Source organism: Balaenoptera borealis, assembly GCF_965194805.1.
Source record: "Balaenoptera borealis genome assembly, chromosome: 2".
Classification (NCBI taxonomy): Eukaryota; Metazoa; Chordata; class Mammalia; order Artiodactyla; family Balaenopteridae; genus Balaenoptera; species Balaenoptera borealis.
In genome coordinates this window covers 168,244,292-168,265,531 of record NC_138867.1, presented here as the reverse complement: position 1 = coordinate 168,265,531, position 21,240 = coordinate 168,244,292, and the positions used below count along the sequence as shown (strand labels likewise).

Below are 21,240 nucleotides of genomic sequence, written 5' to 3'. Positions count from 1 at the left end.
CTTCTTTGGGATCCAGACATTAAAGACTAGGACATTCAAAAGCAACTGAATATATGGGGAAAATTAGAAAGTAACCATGCATGCCCAGGTAAAGGTTGAGAAAAAACATAAGATCTCAACCTCAAACTGGTCCTCTGCACAGAGACAGCCTACAACAATCACTAACACACACAAATTTTTTAAAACCCAGCAAACCCTGGGTAAGGGGGAGGATCTGATTTCCATAGCTACCACATTGTTAGATTAAAATGTCCAGTATTCGACAAAAAACCACAAGACATACAGAGAAACAGGAAATGGCTCAATCAAAGGAAAAATATAATTAACAGAATCTGTCCCTGAGAAAGACATAAAGGCAGATATATTAGATAAACTTTAAATCATGGTCTTAAAGACGCTCAAAGAACTAAAAGATGTGGAGAAAGTCAAGAAAATAATGTGTGAGCAAAGTGGAACTATCAACCAAGATAGAAAATCTAAAAACAAAACAAAAAGGAACTCTGAAGCTGAAAAGTCCAATGACTGAAATGAAAACTTCACTAGATGTATTCAAAGGCAGCTCTGAGCAGGCAGAAGGAAGAATCGGTGAACTTGAAGATAGGACAATGGAAATTATTGAGGTTGAGGAACAGAAAGAAAAAAGATTGAAGAAAATCAAACAGAGCCTAAGGGACCTGTGGGACACCATCAAGAAGCCAACATACACATTATGGGTGTCCCAGGAGAAGAGAGAGATAAAGGGGCAGAGAGAGTATTTTAAGAAATAATAGCTGAAAATTTTGCAAATTTAATGAAAGACATAAATATAAAAATCCAAGGGGCTCAACAAACTCCAGGAAAGATGAATTCAAAAGGATCCGCACTGAAACACATTATAATCAAACTTTCAAAAGCTAAAGCCAAAGAGCGAATTCTGAAAGCAGTAAAAGAGAAGAGAATCATCACATACAAGGGATCCTCAATAAGATTATCAGTATATTTCTCATCAGAAACTTTGGAGACCAGAAGACAATGGACAGATATAGTTAAAGTGATAAAAGAGAAAAACTGTCAAACCAAGAATTTTAATCTGGCAAAACTGTCTCTCCAAAGCAGGGAAGAACCAAGCTATTCTTAGAAATTCCTAGATAAACAAATGTAGAGTGGGTTTGTGACCACTAGACTTGCCATGCAAGAAATGCTCAGGGGAGTATTGCAGGTAAAAAGAAAGGACACTAGACAGTAACTTAAAGGCATATGAAAAAATGAAGATCTCAATAAAAATAAATACATTGTTAGTGATAAGAGGCAGTATTATTGTAACAATGTTTTGTAACTGCACTTTTTGTTTTCTACATGATTTAAAAGACCAATGCATTTAAAAGAATTGTTAGTTTATGTTTGGGGCCACAAAATGTATATGATGTAATTTTGTGACATCAACAACCAAATTGGTTGTGGGTGGAACTCTAAAGGAGCAGAGTTTTTGTATGTTATTGAAGTTAAGCTGTTGTAAATTCAAATTAGAATGTTAAAGGTAATCCCCAAGATAATCACAAAGAAAATAGCTATAAAGTATACACAAAAGGAAAGAAAAGAAATTTAAACATTTTACTACAAAAAATCAACTAAATACAAAAAAATAGTCATGCAGGAAATTAGAGACAAAAAAGCTATGGGGCATATAGAAAACTAGTACCACCATGACAGAAGTAAGTCCCTCCTTATCAATAATTACTTTAAATCTAAATAGACTTAAACGCTCCAATCAAAAGACAGAGATTTTCAGAATGTATTAAAAACACATGACCTAACTATATGATGACTACAAGAGTCATTTGAGATCCAAAGGCACAAACAAGTTGAAAGTGAAAAAATGGAAAAAGATAGTTCATGCAAATAGTAACCAAAAAAGAGCAGGAGTGGTTATTCTAATATCAGAAAAAAAATAGATTTTTAAATCAAAAAAGTTTATAAGAGACAAAAAAGGACATTACATATTAATAAAAGACTCAAAACAGCAAGAAGATATAACAATTATAAATATTTACATCAAAATATATGAAGCAAAAACTGACAGAATTCAAGGGAGAAATAGAAAGTTCTACAATAATATTTGCAGACTTCTATACCTCTCTCACAATAATGGATAGGACAATCAGACATAAGATAAACAAGGAAACAGAGAACTTAACACAATAAACCAACTAGATATAATAGACATATACAAAACATTCCACCCAACAACAGCATAAACATTTTCCTCAAGTACACGTGGGACATTTTCCAGGAGAGACCATATTTTAGGCCACAAATTAAATCTCAATAGATTTAAAAATATTGATAGGATGAAAATTTCATGACATTGGATTTGGCAGTGATTTCTTGAATACGACACCAAAGGCACAGGCAACAGAAGAAAAAAACAGACAAACTGGACTTCATGAAGATTTAAAAATTTTGTACATGAAAAGACACTATCCACAGTTGCCTTTTTAAGGCAACCTATGGTCTAGGAATAAATATTTGCAAATCATATATCTTATAAGGTACTAGCATCCAAAATATATAGAAAACTCCTAAAACTCAACAACAAAAACACCCAAACAACCTGATTCCAAAATGGGCAAAGAACTCAAATAGACATTTCTCTGAAGAAGACATATGAATGGCCAATAAACACATGAAAAAATGCTCAACATGCACATCAAAACTGCAATGAGATACCAGTCCACACCCATAAGGATGGCTACCATCAAAACACAGAAAACAACAAGGGTTGGCAAGGATGTGGAGAAGTTGGAACACTTGTGCACTCTTGGTGAGAATATAAAACGGTACAGCTACTATGAAAAACAGAATGGAGGTTGCTCAAAAAATTAAAAATAGAATTACCATTTGACCCAGTATTTCCATTTCTGGGTATATATCTAAAGAATTGAAAGCAGGGGCTAAAATAGCTATTCCTACATCCATCTTCATACCACCATTATTCACAATAGCTAAAACATGGAAGCAGCCCAAGTGTCCACTGACTGATGAATGGATTACCAAAATGTGGTGTATGCACACTATGGAATATTATTCAGCCTTCAAAAGGAAGGAAATTTTGCAGGCCTAAATAGACATTTCTCCAAAGAAGACATACAGATGGCCAACAGGCACATGAAAAGATTCTCAACATCGCTAATCATTAGAGAAATGCAAATCAAAACTACTGGTGTATCACCTCACACCAGTCAGAATGGCCATTATTAAAAAGACTACAAATAATAAATGCTAAAAAGGTGTGGAGAAAAAGGAACACTCCTATACTGTTGGTGGCTTCAGCCACTATGGAGAACAGTATGGAGGTTCCTTAAAAAACTAAAAATAGAGTTACCATATGATCCTGCAATCCCACTCCTGGGCATATACCCAGAGTAATTCGAAAAGATACATGCACCCCAATGTTCATAGCAGCACTATTTACAATAGCCAAGACATGGAAGCAAACTAAATGTCCATTGACACATGAAAAGATAAAGAAGATGTGGTATATATACACAGTGGAATATTACTCAGCCATAAAAAGAATGAAATAATGCCATTTGCAGCAACATGGATGGACCTAGAGATTATCATATTAAGTGAAGTAAGTCAGACAAAGACAAATATCATATGATATCACTTGTATGTGGAATCTAAAAAAAAGATACAAATGAACTTATTTATAAAACAGAAACAGACTCACAGACATGGAAAACAAACTTATGATTACCAAAGGGGATAGTGGGGGTAGGGGGAGACAAACTGAGATATATATACTACTATATATAAAATAGATAAACAAGGACCTACTGTATAGCACAGGGAACTATATTCAATATCTTATAATAACCTGTAATGGAAAAAAATCTGAAAAAGAATATATATATATATATATATACACACATAGTTTAATGGGTATAGAGTTTCAGATTTACAAGATGAAAAGAATCCTGGGGATGGATGGTGGTGATGGTTGCACACCAATGTGAATGTATTTAACACCACTGAACACTTAAAAATAGTTAAGGTGGTAAATTTTATATTTTGTGTATTTTAACACAGTAAAAAAAAAAAAAGGAAAAAAGATTTGTGCTAAGAAGTTCCCTCAAATGAGAAGACCCAAGAGGGTCAGGATCATAAAGCAGATACAAGTTACAGTGTTCTAATTTCCCTATTTGAGAGATGTTTACATAGGTATGCATTATATTATTATAAACAAACATAAAGAGGATCACGTATGAACCAATGAATAGTGTGTTTTGAACCAAGAATGGATGGTTCAAATGGGATGACTCCCATTCTCTGCCCCTGATGGCCAAAGAAAGCAAGATAGACAGATACCAGACATATGAAATGACACTGGATGTCTGATAAGGGAGAGAGGACTGGGATGAATTTGGGAAAGGTCTCCTAGGATGAGAGTACCGTGGAGAATGCATATGATCTGGGCCTACAGAGATCGTGGGTGTGCATCCCCCCATCCTCCTGCAGAGGTTGGGGTGCAGACATTTGTAAGATAAACCTGGGGGACGAGAAATATTGCTAGGAGATGAGTGGTCCTGGTTTCAGAGTAAACTGAATTTGAGCGTTGGGTCAATCATTTCCTGAATGAGGTTAAAAATGAGACTATTGAAAAGTATGCTGGAGGATTACTGAAGGTTTAAAGCAACAATAAAGTCAATATAGTGTGCAGAAGTAAAATATAGAACAATAGCATAAGGAATTGAAGGGGGAAATGGAGTTATACTATGTTAAGTGTTTACCTGTTAAGTAGTAAACTATAAATTGAGGGGAAATGAATTTCATTAATGAATCCAATTCTCCATACTTTCCTACATATATGCCCTTTGCCATATGTCTTTGCAGTCACTCCCATTGAGAGGTATAATGTATTTTCTCAGTCCTTAGGTCTGAATTTTACCACATGACATGCTTTGTCAATGGGATTTGAGCAGACGTGTTGCAAGCAAAGGCTTCAAAAAGTGTTGTGTTTCTCTCATAATTCAAAAAGAGTCATGTACCACAATGTTCATTGCAGCACTATTTACAATAGCCAGGACATGGAAGCAACCTAAGTGTCCATTGACAGATGAATGGATAAAGAAGATGTGGCACATATATACAATGGAATATTACTCAGCCATAAAAAGAAACGAAATTGAGTTATTTGTAGTGAGGTGGATGGACCTAGAGTCTGTCATACAGAGTGAAGTAAGTCAGAAAGAGAAAAACAAATACCATATGCTAACATATATATATGGAATCTAAAAAAAAAAAAGGTTCTGAAGAACCTAGGGGCAGGACAGGAATAAAGACGCAGACGTAGAGAATGGACTTGAGGACACTGGGAAGGGGAAGGGGAAGCTGGGGCGAAGTGAGAGAGTAGCATTGACATATATACACTACCAAATGTAAAATAGATAGCTAGTGGGAAGCAGCTGCATAGCACAGGGAGATCAGCTCGGTGCTTTGTGACCACCTAGAGGGGTGAGGTAAGGAGGGTGGGAGGGAGATGCAAGAGGGAGGGGATATGAAGTTATATGTGTACATATAGCTGATTCACTTTGTTATACAGCAGAAACTAACACGACATTATACAGCAATTACACTCCAAAAAGATGTTTAAAAAAAGGTGTTGTGTTTCTCCACCACTGCCTGTGGACGTTTTCTGGCCAGCCTGCTGGACAGTGAAAGATGCATGAATCAGAGTCTAGCACTCCGGCTCAGTCTGTCACAGGCCAGCCCATAGAGAGACAACCATCAGATACACAGGCAAGCTCAGCCATAACCAGCAGGACCACACAGCTCAAGACCTGTACATGTAAAAGGGTTGCCAGTCTGGGCTAAAAGGTAGTGTGATGTTCGAAATGTCGAAAAGGCTCTGGGCCCCAGGAGAGGCTGGGAAATTTGCTCAATGTGGTATTTTTCAAGGCCCTTTTGAGAAGTAGCCAAGGAGCAGGATATCTCAGAGAACAGTGCCAAGAGCCATGGAAAACAATGAGTCATTCAAAATCTTAGTAGGTTTATTGTAGAAATTGGGGAACTAATTTTAAAATTCATATGGAAATGCAAAGGACCCAGAATGCCCATGATAATCTTGAAGAAGAGAAACAACTGTGGAGGATGTGTAAGACCAGACTCATCATAAAGTTATGGTAAACACAGCACTGTTGTACTGGAGAGATCCACGTGGCAGGATAGTAAGCCTGGAAGTAGACCCACACACATACGGTCACAAGATGTTTGACAAAGGTGCCAATACAGGTCAGTGGAAAAAGGCGATATTCTTTACAAATGGTGCTAGAGCAAGTGAATATCAATATAGAAAAAAGTGAACCTTGTTTTTCTTCCTCACATCACATGCAAAAAATTAATTTTAGATGGATCTTATAACTAAAGGTAAAAATTAAACTCATAATGCTTCTAGGATAAATGGAGAAATTATCTTCATGCGCTTACAATAAGCAAGTCTTCATAAGCAGGATACAAAAGACCCTACATATAAAAGAAAAAAAAACAAGCCATAGACTAGCAGAGAATATTTACATACCTATCAAAGTACATGTATCTAGAATATATTAAAACTTCTACAAATCATAAAACCTCAAGAAGCTATCACGACACAATGATCAGCATAGCTAAAGTGAAAAAGACTGATACTATCAAGTGCTGGCAATGATGTGGAGCAACTAGCACTCTCATACATTGGTGATGGGAATATAAAAAGTCACAACCAGTTTATAAAGCTGTTTGGCAGTTTCTAATAAAGTTAAATTTACCCCACCCTATAGCCAACACATTCTATTACCAAGTATATCCCCAAGATAAGCAAGTACGTATGTTCACAAAAGGACTTATACAATAATATTTGTTGTAGACTTTTTCATATGACCTAAAAACTGGGGACAACTCAGATGTCTATCTAAAGGAATATGGATAAAAGAAATTTTGCCAAGTTCATACAATGGAAGATTGAATGACAGAAAAACAAGGCGACTACTGATATGAACAACAATGTGGATGAATCTCACAAACAGTAGGATTAAGGAAAGAGAAAAAAGAACACATGCTACATGATTTCTTAAACATGAAGTCTAAGACAAAGCATATCTAAGAATCCACTGCCAAATCCAAGGTCATGAAGATTTACTCCTATGTTTTCTTCTAAGAGTTTTATATTAACTCTTAAATTTAGGTTGTTGACCCATTTAAAATTTTGTGTATGGTGTGAGATGGGGGTCCAACTTCATTCTTCTGAATGTGGATATTCAGTTGTCCCATCATCATTTGTTGAACAAACTATTCTTTCCGCATTTAGTGGAGTGGCACCCTTGTCAAAAGTCAATTGGCTATAGATGTATGCATTTATTTCTGGGCTTTCAGTACTATTCCACCGATCTATATATCTATTCTTATGCCAGTACCACATTGTTTTGATTATTGTAGCTTTGTAGAAAATTTTGAAATCAGGAAGTGTGAGTCTTTCAACTTTGATCTTTTTCAAGACTGTTTTGGTTATTCAGGTTCCCTTCCAATTCCATAGGATTTTGAGGATCAGTTTTTCCATTTCTGCAAAATGTTGGAATTTTGATAGAGACTGCACTGAATATGTAGATCACTTTGGGGAGTGCTGACATCTTAACAATATTAAGTTTTCCAATTCAGGAACGTGACTTGTCTTTACATTTATTTAGGTCTTGTAAAATTTCTTTCAGCAATGTTTTGTAGCTTTCAGTATACCAGTCTTTCACTTCCTTGGATAAATTTATTTATAGGTGATTTTCCTTTTGGATGATATGGAATTGTTTTCTTAATTTCCTTTTTCAATTGTTCATTAATGTGTATAGAAACTGATTTTTGTGTGTGTTGATCTTGTGCCCTGCAAATTTGTTGAATTTGTTTATTGTCTGTCATCTGCGAAGAGAGATAGTTTTACTTCTTCATTTCCTATTTGGATGCCTTTCATTTCTTTTTATTGCCTAATGTATCTGTCTAGAGTCTGGTACAATATAGAACACCAGTGGTGAAAATGAGCATCCCGTCTTGTTCCTGATATTAGGGGTAAGTTCTCAGTCTTTCTTCACTGAGTATAATGTTAGCTGTGAGTTTTTCATAAATGCCTTAAATCATCTTGAAGAAGTACCTTCCTATCCCTAGTTTTATGAGTGTTTCTTTAAATTATGAAAGGATGTTGAATCCTGTCAAATACTTTTTATCCATCATTTGAGATTATCATACGGTTTTTTTCCACTTTTTAATGTGGTATATTACATTGACCAATTATTGTGTGTTGAACCTCCTTTGTATTCCAGGAATAAATCTTACTTTGTTGTAGTGTATAATCTTTCTAATACACTGTTGGATTCAGTTTGCTGGTATTTGGTTGATGATTTTTGCATATATATTCATGAGGGATAGTGGTCTGTGATTTTCTTTTCTTGTGGCATCTTTGTCTGGCTTTGGTGTCTGCGTAATGTTAGCCCCATAGAATGAGCTCCTCTCCTATTTTTTGGAGAATCTGAAAATAATTGGTGTTAATTTTTCTTAAAATGTTTGGTAGTATTCACCAGTGAAGTCATCTGGTCCTGGACTTTTCTTTGTTGAGAGGTTTTCGAATACTGATTCAATCTTTTTACTTGTTATAAATCTATCCAGAATTTTTATTTTTTCTTGATTCAGTTTTGATAATTTGAGTGTTTATAGTAATTTTCCCATTTCATGTAAGTTATCTAATTTGTTGACATAGAATTCATTGTAGTATTATCTTATAATCCTTTTTATTTCTGTAAGGTCAGTCGTGATGTTTCCTGTTTCATTTCTGATTTTAGCTATTTGTACTTTATCTTTCTTTTTTTGTGTGTGTGGTCAGTCTAGCTAAAGTTTTGTTAATTTTGTTGATCTATTCAAATAACTAACTTTTATTTCATTCACTCTAATTTTTTCTATTCTCTATTTCATTTTTTTCTGCTCTAATCTTCATTATTTCCTTCCGCTTGCTAGCTTTGGGTCTAGCTTGTTCTTTTTATAGTTCCTTAAGTCATAAAATGAAGCTATTTATTTGAGGTCTGACTTCTTGTATGGCTATAAATTTCCCTCTGAGCATTGATTTCACTGCATTCTATAAGTTTTGGTAATGTGTTTTTGTTTTCATTCATCTCAAAATATTTTCTAATTTAATATGTGATTTCTCCTTTAATCCTTTTTTGTTTAAGAGTTGTAACATATTCTTTGGAAATAAGGAAAGTAAACCTAATTGAAAGAAGTATAATGCTAGGAATAAAAAAATTAGATTAACATGTGCATAAAGCCAGATAAGCATGTCCTGTATAAAACAACAGTAAAAGAGAATAATCTTGATTGTATAAAAAAGATGGAATGAAAATACTGGAAAACAGTAACATACAAAATGGAAGTAACATATGAAATAATAAAACATATATATGTTTATATGTATAAATATATGAAACAGGGTATTTTTTCCTTTGGATAACATGTATACCTGAACATACATGAGTATATATGTTCATAACTCATGTATGTTCAGGTATGCATGTTAAAAATTTAAGAAGAGCTACAAGAAGATTAAAAATTGGAAATTTAACTTGCAGAACAGTAGACAGTAAAAAAGTAATATAGAAAATCAGGGACTTCCCTGGTGGCGCAGTGGTTAAGAATCCACCTGCCAGTGAAGGGGACGCAGGTTCGAGCCCTGGTCTGGGAAGATCCCACATGCCACGTGGCAACTAAGCCCATGTGCCACAACTACTGAACCTCCATTGTAGAGCCTGCAAGCCACAACTACTGAGCCCGTGTGCCACAGCTACTGAAGTCCACATGCCTAGAGCCCATGCTCCACAAGAGAAGCCACTGCAATGAGAAGCCCGTGCACCACAATGAAGAGTAGCCCCCACTCTCAGCAACTAGAGAAAGCCTACATGCAGCAACAAAGACCCAACACAGCCAAAAATAAAATTAATTAATTAATAAAAAAAAGGAAATCAGTCTATTGGAAAGGGAGAATGACAGGGAAAATATTTAAAAGAAAGCAGCAAACAGACAGTACAAAATAATAATTTAGAAATAAGTCTACACATGGGATTTCTGGCTAGGATGGAGTGAAGATGTCAGCAAACCCTTTCTCCAATAAACAAGTATAAAACTGAACAAAATTATTTTTAAAAATTTCAGGGCTCCATAGGTCAAACAAAAGCAAAGGAAACTTGAGAGGTGCTTATTCATGAACAACTGGTGGAACTTTGGGTAACAATGGCAAAAGTCTGACCTAGTTGTCTGGGGCTTCACCACCCTTGACACCCCTCTATCTCTGCTCTGTCACTGTGGTAGTTTTACCTTGGTAGGGCTGGCTGGGAAAGCAGTTTTTCTGCCAGAGGGAGAGAACTTGATTTGGAGGGGACAGCTAAAAAAACCCAACACTTTGTACTGTCATTTAAAGTATCTAGATTTGTAGGAAATGAGTAAGGAAGACCTAAAGCAGTGTTGGTCTGAGACTGTCATTCTGGGTGGGGTGAACAGAGTCTCTGAAGGAAATTTATGGGGACTCTGGAAATAAGAGAGCAATAGAAAGGTTAGATAAATCTCCACTGATCCCTGGGGTGACTGTGTAACTATATGTATAAACATGGAGGCACAAGTGGGCTCAGTGAAAAGTAAAAGCTGAGGCAGACTCAAGAGTCACACAGACTCTAAATGTGTTCACCAGCCTCCACACAAAACCCACCGTCAAAGGTGGAAGCCTTAGAAGTTTGAGATGCCCAAATCATTGGCTAATCAATGAGATATTAAGACACAGTGGTGACACTTAGGAAGCCAGAATAAAAATAATAAATATAAGAATTAAGAATAAAAGAATGAGCACAGACCTCAGCAACTACAAACTACAAGAGAGATTCTGCAAACTAAGTCCAGGCAAATTACCCAAAACAAAGCAAAAGAAATCAAAACCTTCAGGGAAAATCAGAATCCAAAGTTCTTACAATGTTTTATGTATGCCCAGTTTTCAACAATAAAAATTCTATGCAAAAAATAGGAAAGTATGACCTATATTCAGGAAAAAACACGTCAATATGAAGAAGCTGTGTGTGGTCCCAGGTGTTGATTTTAGTTGATAAATATTTCAAAACAGTTGTTATAAGTATGTTTAAAGAATTTTTTTAAACTACATTTAAAAAGTTAAATGAAAATATCATGATAATGAGTCAACACATAGGGAATCTTAGCAGAAATACAAAAACTATAAAAAAAGAATAAAATGGAAATTCTAAAGTTGAAAAGTTCAGTAACCAATATTAATAATTCAGTAGGTTGGATCAACAGAATATATGAGATAGCAGAAAAAATAATCAGTGAAATTGAAGCTAGATTAGTAGAAGTTATCTAATTTAAAAAATAGAGCATAGACTTCCCTGGTGGCACAGTGGTTAAGAATTTGCCTGCAAATGCAGGGGAAATGGGTTTGAGCCCTGGTCCGTGAAGATCCCACATGCTGTGGAGCAACTAAGCCCATGTGGCACAACTACTGAGCCTGCGCTCTAGAGCCCACGAGCCACGACTACTGAAGCCCACGTGCCCAGAGCTGTGCTCCACAACATAGACAAGCCACTGCAATGAGAAGCCCGTGCTCTGCAATGAAGAGTAGCCCCCGCTCACCACAACTAGAGAAAGCCCAAGAGCAGCAATGAAGACCCAACGCAGCCAAAAATAAATTAACTCATTTAAAAAAAGAATAGAGCAAAAAAAATGAAGAAAAGTGAACAGACCTTAGAGACCTGTGGATACCATGAAGCACATCAACACACATATAACAAGACTGCCAGAAAGAGGGGAAAGGAGAGAGGTGAGAAGAGGAGAGGAAAGAGAGAGAAAGGGAGGGGGGGAGGGAGAGAGAGAAGTGCAAAAAAAAAAAAATGGAAGAAAATGTGGCCCAAAACATCCTGAATTTGATGAAAAAGAATCTTCATATCTGAGAATCTCACTGAACCTCAGGAAAGATAAACACAAAGAGATACACATCTAGACACAATATGATTAAACTCCTGAAAGCCAAAGACAAAAGAAAATCCTGAGATCAATAAGAGAAAAGCAACCAATTACATCGTGATAAACAGTATGGTTAATAGCTGACTTCTCACCAGAAACAATGAAAGCCAGAGGCAGTAGAACAACAGACTCAAAGTGTTGAAAGAAAAAACCCTTCAAGGAAGAATTCTGTATCCAATAGAACTATCCTTCAGACATGAAGGTGAAATCAAAATATTCCAAGATAAATAATGTATAAATATATGTATCTATTATAGATTTTCTTTGTGGTTAACATTATATAATGCTTCTATATATACACATGATTATTTTACATTGCTGATCTTTTATTTTCAAATGCATTTTAACAACATTGCATTTTTACTCCCCTTTCTTCAAGATTACTGTTTTTGACATCATATTTTACTTCTTTTTGTTTTGTGTATTCCTTAACTACTTATTGTGGATATAGATGGTTTTGTTACTTTCATCTTTTAACCTTCTTACTAGCTTTGTATGTGGTTGATTACTATCTTTACTGTATATTTGCCTTTACTGATGAGTTTCTTCCTTTCATAATTTTCATGTTCTAGTTGTGGCTCTTTTTCACTTAGAGAAGTCCTTTTAACATTTCTTGTAAATCTGGTTTGGTGGTGCTGAACTCTTTTAAGTTTTCTTGTCTGTAAAACTTTGGATCTCTCCATCAAATCTGAATGAAAGCCTTGCCAGGTAGATTATTCTTGGTTGTATGTTTTTCCCTTTCACTCTTTAAATATACCATGCCATTCCCTTCTAGCCTGCAGTGTTTCTGCTGAAAAGTCAGCTGATAGCCTTATGGGAGTTCCCTGTATGTAACTTGTTGCTTTTCCCTTGCTTCTTTTAATATTCTCTCTTTATCTTTAATTTTTGTCATTTTAATTACAAAGTGTCTTGGTGTGGTTGATCCTGTTTGGGACTCTGTGCTTCCTGGACCTGATGTCTGTTTCCTTTCCCCAGTTAGGAAAGTTTTCAGCTATTATGTCTTCACATATGTTCTCTGCCTCTTTCTCTCTCTCTTCTCATTCTGGGACTCCTATCATGCAATTGTTAGTATGCTTGATGTTGTCCCAGAGGTCTCTTAAACCGTCCTCATTTCTCTCTATTTTTTCTTTTTTCTGTTCTGTTCAGCTTCATTGATTTCCACTACTCTGTCTTCCAGCTTGATGATCCGTTCCTCTGTATAATCTAGTCTATTGTTGATTCCTTCTAGTGTATTTTTCATTTCAGTCATTGTATTCTTCATCTCTATTTGGTTCTTCTTTATATTTTCAAATTCTTTGTTAAAACATCTAACTGCTCGCTCTGTTCATCCATTCTTCTCCTGAGTTCTTTGATCATCTTTATGATCATTACCTTGAACTCTATCAGGTAGATTGCCTATCTCCACTTCACTTAGTTCTTCTTCTGGGTTTCATCTTGTTCCTTTATTTGGAACATGTTCCCCTATCACCTCATTTTGACTAATTTGCTGTGTTAATATCTATGTATCTGGTATGTTGGTTACATTTTCCAACCTTGGATAAATAGCCTTTTGTAGGAGACATTTTATGCATCCCAGCAGTGTAATCCCCTCTGGTCACCAGAGCTATATGCTCTAGTGATGCCCCCTATGTGGGTTGTGTGGGTCCTCCTGCTGTGGCAAGCTGAGTGCTGAGGATTGTCTGGTAGGTATGGCTGACCCCCAGTCAGATTGGTTGCCAGGCCCTGCTTTGTGTGGAGGCTGCCAATTGGTTGTTGGTGCCAGGTCATGAGGTGGCTGTCTGAGTAACACTGTGGGGTCCTGGTGCTAGTGCTGGCTCACTTGTGGGGACAGAGTCAAGGTTCTGGTGTGGGTGGTTGTGGGGTCAGGATTCTTGGATCTAGCGTTGGCCTACTGGTGAGTGGGGCTGGATCCCAGGGTGGTTGGCTGAGGAGTCCAAGATATCTCAGAGCTGGTGTTGGCCTGCTGGTGAGTTGGCTGCTTCCTACAAGATAGGGTGAAAGGCTGTGGTGTTTCTGGGGCTGGTATATGCCTGGTGGTGCGTGGGGCCAGGGTCCAGGAGATCCTGGACCTGGTGTCTGCCCACTGGTGGGCAGAGCCGGTTCCTGGGGTTTCTTGTTGCAGATCCTAGGGGTCCCAAATCATATGTATTGCTCTGCTGGTGGGCAGTGCTCAGGCCCAGCTTGTCTCAGGGCTGGTGCCAGCTTGATGGTAGGTGAGCTGGATCCTGCCATAGCAGACTGTGTGTCTGCAGTTGTCCTGGGCCTGTTGTCCACCCACTGGTGGGTGAGGCTGGTCCTGAGGCCAAAGCCAGCTCACTGATGGGTAGGGCCAAACCCCAGGGGTTTCTGGGGCTTGTGCCTCCCCACTGGTGGATGGAGCTGTGTCCTGGTGTCTCTGGCTGCAGGGCCTTGTGTGCCCTGGGTCTATTGCCTGCACAGTGACATGTGGGGCCAGGTCCTGAGCCATCTGGTGGACAAGGCCATGTCCAGTGGTGGCTGTTGTCTCAGGAAGTCTTAAGGCAACCTGTCTATTGGTAGATGGGCCTGTATCCAGCCCAGCTAGTTGTTAGTGTTGAGGAGTCCCAGTACTGGTGACTATAGGCTAGTGGGCAAGGGCAGGGCTGAGTTCTGAGGCTAATAAGCTAGATGGAGGATTCCAAAATAGCGCTTGTCAACACAAGTGTCCATGTGGTAGAAAGAGCTCCCCAAAATGGTGCCACCAGTGTCTGTGTCCCCAGGGTGAACTCCAGTTGCCTCCTGTCTCTCTGGGAGACCCTCCAAGATCAGTAGGTGGGTCTGACCCAGGCCATTTTCAAATCACTCCTTCTGCTCTGGGTCCTGGAGCATGTAAGATTTTGCATGTGCCTTTTAAGAGTCTTTATTTCTCACAGCTTTCTGGGTCTCCCAAAAGTAAGCCCTGTTGGTCTCCAAAACCAAATATTCCTGGTGCATGATCCCAGGACTGGGGAGCCCAATGTGGGGCTCAGACCCTTTACTCCTCAGGGAGAAGCTCCATATTTGTAATTATTCTCCTGTTTATGGGTCACCCACCGAAGGGTATAGGTCTTGACTATACTATGACTTTGCCCCTCCTATCCATCTCTTTGTGGTTCCTTCTTTATATCTTTAGTTGTAGAAAATCTTTTCTGGTGGATTCCAGTCTTTCTCATCAATAGTTGTTGTATCAGTAGTTGTAATTTTGGTGCTCCAGTGAGAAGAGGTGAGCTCAGGGTCTTCCTATTCCGCCATCTTGGCTATATCTCCCTAACTCTGGTCTCTGTCTTTTGATTTGTGAGTTTAACCCATTTACATTTAAAGTAATTACTGATAAGGAGGAACTTGCTTCTGTCATTTTGCTACTTATTTTCTACATGCCCTATAGCTTTTTTCCCCCTCATTTTCTTGTATTCCTGTCTTCTTTGCATTTAGTTGATTTTTTGTAGTGAAATGTTTAAATTCCTTCTTAATTTCCTTTTGTGGTTACCATGGGGACTACATTTAACATTTAAAGTTTTAACATTCTAATCTGAATTTATATCCACTTAACTGCAATAATGTTTTTTTACTTAAGTAAACCAGATATGAAACTTTCTTAAACTGGTATAAGATATCAATCTGAAATCTCCAAACCAAGCCACAGACTTAATAGTAAACCATTAGAAGCATTTCCATTAAAATAAAAAACAAGAAAAGGAGACCTAGCAACATTTCTACTAGAGATTCTAACCATTTCAATAAGAAAAATAAATAAAAGATAAAATATAGGAAAGGAAGTGATGAAACAATCTTTATTTGAAGAAAATATGATATTAAAAAATCTAGAACAATTAAATAATCAACTGACAAAATATTATAAATGAGTACTATATGGTGGCTGGAAACAAGATCAATGCGCAGAAATCAACAGCTGTGTCTGATTAGCAAATGCAATTAAAAATAATCTTTATTATGACATAGTATGAGTGTGTTTCATGTTTGGTAATTGCAATCATTGTTGCTTTTGTTGTGGTCATCCATGTACAATGCTTGGTGTCAGTCTATTTATCTCTTGTAAAAATAAAAAAAATTTTTAAAAAAAAAGAAAAAAAAATCTTTTAAATAACCATAAAAATTCTAAATTATGCAGATTTAAACTTAGAAAGAAAGTGCAAGGCTTTTATGGATAACTAGAATAACTAAAATGTTTTTTCATAAGTTAAAAAAAGATTATCTCTAAATTGAATTTAAAATCTTAAGAAAAACTATGCTTGGAAATTTGTGTTCTCGGTATACTAAATATTAATTCCACACTCAAAGTAGATGTAACTACTTCTCTGTAAACAACAAAGCCAGCCAGGAGTAAAACAAAATTCTACATTGACAGAGAAACAGATAGTGATTGATGGATAGGGATTCCAGTCCTCAGATACTTGCAACCCCTTAATGGACAGAACATGTTCTCTCCTGTAATGTCATAGAGCCATCATCCCTTCCACAAGCTCCAATAATGGGATCGACCCTGCACTTTGTTTTCTTACCTTGTTGGGAGATGGATCCCCATCCTGTAGCCCAGCAAGAAAGGTTCTAAAGAGTCACATCTGGGGGTGCAATACAGATGGGAAGCACAGAGTCGGAAAACACAATGCGAGTTTTCAGCTGCACCAGAGCGATGTCGCCTCCAACAGGATGGTGCACTTCGTATGTGGGGTGTATGATCACCTTATTCACCTCAAACCATTGGGTGTGATTGCCTGCAACTCTGAGGTCCACAAGGCCCACATATATATCAAATGCTTCAGTAATCTTGTTCCTGTAGAGACAGAGGACAAAGGCATAGTGGTTCACGCACCTTGCACCTGGGAAGAGGAGCTTCCATGAGATCACAGGCTCAGGGAGTCCTGGAGCATGGCAGCCTGGGTATCCAAGCTCTCAGCCAGGACGTGGAAAGCAAGCCCTTCCAGCACAGTAGGGACCTGATTGTCTGGCAGAATTGCTCCCAACAAAGTCCTGACCTGAGCCCATGGAGGATTCAGGGACCCACCAAGACCTGCTGGACAGCCCAGGATGGTGAGCTTGTCAGATGTACAATGAGCTGCCAATGAAGATAAGTCTTTCATCACCTCTCATCCTGTGATTTGTCCTCTCTTCTCTCCTCTCACCCTAAGCTGTGGCTCCCCTCTTCACCTCTCATCCTATTATGTGGTTCCACACCTTTCTGGAAGAGCTGAGGGCCCTAAAGGAGCCCTCAGCCCTGTGCAAGAAACTGTAGTGGATGGAGCTGTGTGCTGGGTCCCACTCTCTCCCCTGCCTCCAAGAAGTCCCAGTCCTATGTGACCCACGTGGTTGGTCTTGCAGCCCTAGACCTCCACGGGAATGGTATCCAGCACTGCCCACTCACCTGTCAAAGCAGTGGGCGGCTGACAGGATCCAGTATTCATCAATGATGGACCCACCACAGATGTGGAAGCCGGCATAGTGCACACTGACCTGCCATGGCCACTTTTTCTCGAGGGTATCCACGCCTCCCATGATCTTCCCCTGCATATGACGCTGGCCACAAGCTGAGGAAAGAAGGACAGAGTATGCGAGTAGCAGTGGCACCAGCACCAGGGCAGGCCTGGCCACAGGCAAAGCCGAGGAGGGTGAGTGGGAGGAGGCAAAAGGGGGAGGACCGCGGAAGACTGGGTCTCCACCCTCGAGGGGAGGAAGCCCGGGATTCACCGCAGGGACCACCGCCAACCCGGGCTTGGAGGGGTCCTACCCACATCACGGCTAAAGGCGACCCCCTCACTGGCAGGGTGCCTGTGGGCCGTGGCTGCAGCCTGGGTGTGAGGCAGGAGAAACAGGAGCAGGAGGAGGCTCGGGGTCCTGGACTCTCCAGGTCCAGTGCGAGGGCCGGTCAGCGCGGCGGCCATGAGGTGGGAGTGCCTCATGGATGCGAGGGCTAGAGCACGCAACTTGTGACGGCACAAACATGCGACAGTGCCCAGGCACACGATGGCATTAAAGCGCGACAGCATAAACACCGGCTCTCTCACTCCTCGGCTGGGAGCCAGCTCTCTATGATCCTCCCCTCCATCACCCCCCCACCCCGCTATGGCTGGCTCGCTGTGGTCTCACTCCCTAGAGGGCAGTCAGTAGACTCTGGGTGGTCTTGCGCCCCGGATGGTGGTGGTCATTGGTTTCTCTCCCCACTCTTGGCTGATGCAATGGAAATAATTTCGTCCTGTGTCTCCCAACATCCAGCCAGTAAGCTGGGGTTTGGTCATGTCTCAGTTGCAGCATTCCAGAAATGTAAAAACACTTTTCACGCCTCTTCTTGATCATATTTGCTAATGTGCCATTGAATAGAGCGAGTTATACAGGTGTTGGGAAAAAAGCGATGGAAAAATGCCTTATACTACTTAAGCCTTCTGTATGGAAACTTCAGAACTCTGCTGCTGTGACAATACATACAGAAATGAACGGGACTGTGTTCCAATAAAACTGAATTTACAGATGCTGAAACTTGAATTTCATTTAATTTTTGCATCTCACAGAATATTCTCTTGTTTTACCTCCAAGCAATAAAAAGTGTACAAACAATTCTTAGTTCAGAATGTACAGATGTACATTAGTTCAGATGTACAGAAACAGTTTGCCAACCTCTACTCTGTTTCTTATATTTCTTTTTTTAAAAAATAGATTTTATTTTCTATAGCAGTTTTGGGTTCACAGCAAAATTAAACAGAAGGCACAGAGATTGTTAATGTGGCAGGCAATGCATGTGTTAGGGTAGGAGGTATTGGGAAATCTCTGTACCTTCTATTTCTTGATATTAATCCCTTGTCTTTTATATGTATTGCCAATAATTTCTCTTTCTTCATTGTTCCTTGTCCTTTAATATGTTTCAAGTGTGTTCATAACTGTTCAATGGAGAATTCTTATAATGGCTGCTTTAAAATCCTTGTCCAATAATTCAACAGCTATATTAGCTTGATGTCTATTAATGTCTTTTAATGTCTACTAATTGCCTTTTCTTATTGGAATTGAGAGTTTACTAGTTCTTAGTGTGACAAGTCATTTTGGACTGTGTCCTAGGCATTTTGAGTATTACTCTGTGAGACTCTGGTTCCCACTTAAATCTTCTATTGATTTTTTAGCAAGTTGCAAACCTGTTTAGGTTCAGAACACACATTCTGGCTCACTCTGGTGGACTGTGGTTCCAACAGCAGTTTAGTTTATTACGTCTCTGCAGGGCTATTCTGGTCTGTCCACTTGCATGTTTCCCAGATGACAGGACTCCACCTCACAGTCTTCTCAGTGCTGGCTTGAGATGGGGAATGGTGTTACCTCCTACTACAGGTGGGGAGAGAAGACAGTCTCCACAATGTGTCTGGCTTGTGTGTCCCATCCTTCCTGCAGGGGGTTGTGGAAGTCAGATAGCACTGGTTCTCCATCAGGGGTGATGTTGCAAGGGCACATTTGGTAATAACTGGATACATTTTTGATTATCAGAATTGGTGGAGTGTGCTATTGGCATCTGGTGGGTTTTACAGGGATACTGCTATACATCCTATAATGCATAGAATACCCTTCCAGAACAAAGACTTTTTCAGCCCCGAATGTCAATAATGCTGAGGTTGAGATATCTTGGCTTATAGGTTCCACGAGGAGCACCTTACTGCTGGGCAAAGTGGTTGGAACATAGCCTCTTATCAGTGAACTCAGTGTCTGCAATGCTTGTTAGAGAACAGAGGGGTGCAGCTCTCCTCATGTTTGCCCCAAGAACAGGCAGGGTGGCAAAAATGTTTCTGTCACGGTGGGCAACCCTTTTCTGGGCCTTTGACTTTTCTTAAATGTGTGTGTGTGTGTGTGTGTGTGTGTGTGTGTGTGTGTGTGTGTGTGTGTGCAATTTTGTGTTGGTATTTCGAGGTTGCAGACTTCTCTAACCCCAAGTTGGACACATGGGAGGAAAGAAAACCCCAGGAAACTCCCGACTGGGTTGTTCTTCAAGTCCTGGGATCCCTAGCTAGTCTGCCTCCTTTTGTCCACATTTCAGAATCTTCTAGTAGGTGATTTGTGGCCTTGTGATCAGTGGGAGGAATAAAATGAAATGTATTCATCATTTTTATCTAAGCCTTAAGGAACTTGAAATCTTTAATAACTTAATTGTTTTCTTCTCCCAGCTGAGTTTGTTTCCTACAAATTGCTATTTTCAACTTGATTGATTTGGTGCTTATTTTCTGTGTTTAGAGGCTTTCCTTGGATGTCTGGTCATCTGTTTGAAATTATATGAGTGTTGGAATAAAAGGTGATTGGAAACTCTGGGATGTGGACATGGCTTGTTTACTTTGAGCTTCCTAGTGAGAGAACAGGATGAGTCATGGGAGAGCTGCTGATGTCAGTATCTTTAGGTGGCCCCCCTTGGGCTTGTCAGCTTCTCCAGAGGATCCCAAACTCCTTCCTGAATGGCAGGTGTCTTACTGCAGGGTTCTGACAGCTCAGGTTGAAGACGGCTATGTCTTTTTTTTTGTTTTTTAATAAATTTATTTATTTTATTTATTTTATTTTTTGTTGCATTGGGTCTTCGTTGTGGCTCGCAGGCTTTCTCTAGTTGCGGTGAGCAGAGGCTACTCTTTGTTGCGGTGTGCAGGCTTCTCAATGCGGTGGCTTCTCTTTTTTATTTTTTTATTTTTATTTTTTTAGTTATAATTTTTTTAACATCTTTATTGGGGTATAATTGCTTCACAATGTTGTGTTAGTTTCTGCTCTATAACAAAGTGAATCAGATATATGTATACATATATCCCCATATTTCCTCCCTCTTGCGTCTCCCTCCCACCCTCCCTATCCCACCCCTCTAGGTGGTCACAAAGCACCGAGCTGATCTCCCTGTGCTATGTAGATCCTTCCCACTAGCTCTCTATTTTACATTTGGTAGTATATATATGTCCATGCTACTCTCTCACTTCGTCCCAGCTTACCCTGCCCGCTACCAGTGTCCTCAAGTCCATTCTCTACGTCTGTGTCTTTATTCCTGTCCAGCCCTAGGTTCATCAGAATCTTTTTTTTTTTTAGATTCCATACAAATGTGTTAGCATATGGTATTTGTTTTTCTCTTTCTGACTTACTTCACTCTGTATGACAGACTCTAGGTCCATCCACCTCACAACAAATAGTTCAATTTCGTTTCTTTTATTGGCTGAGTAATAT

At 39.0% G+C, this 21,240-nt stretch overlaps 1 protein-coding gene across 1 annotated transcript in view; it reads right to left on the bottom strand.

Moving 5' to 3' along the window:
- The window catches only part of PRSS38 (serine protease 38), a gene marked incomplete at its 3' end in the record, with an annotated part of 80,567 nt that overhangs the window by 5,900 nt on the left and 53,427 nt on the right, over positions 1–21,240 (bottom strand). The window contains 3 exon segments of the mRNA XM_082379541.1: positions 16,584–16,629; positions 16,633–16,855; positions 17,444–17,606. Coding sequence (XP_082235667.1) covers positions 16,584–16,629; positions 16,633–16,855; positions 17,444–17,606 — 432 coding nt within the window.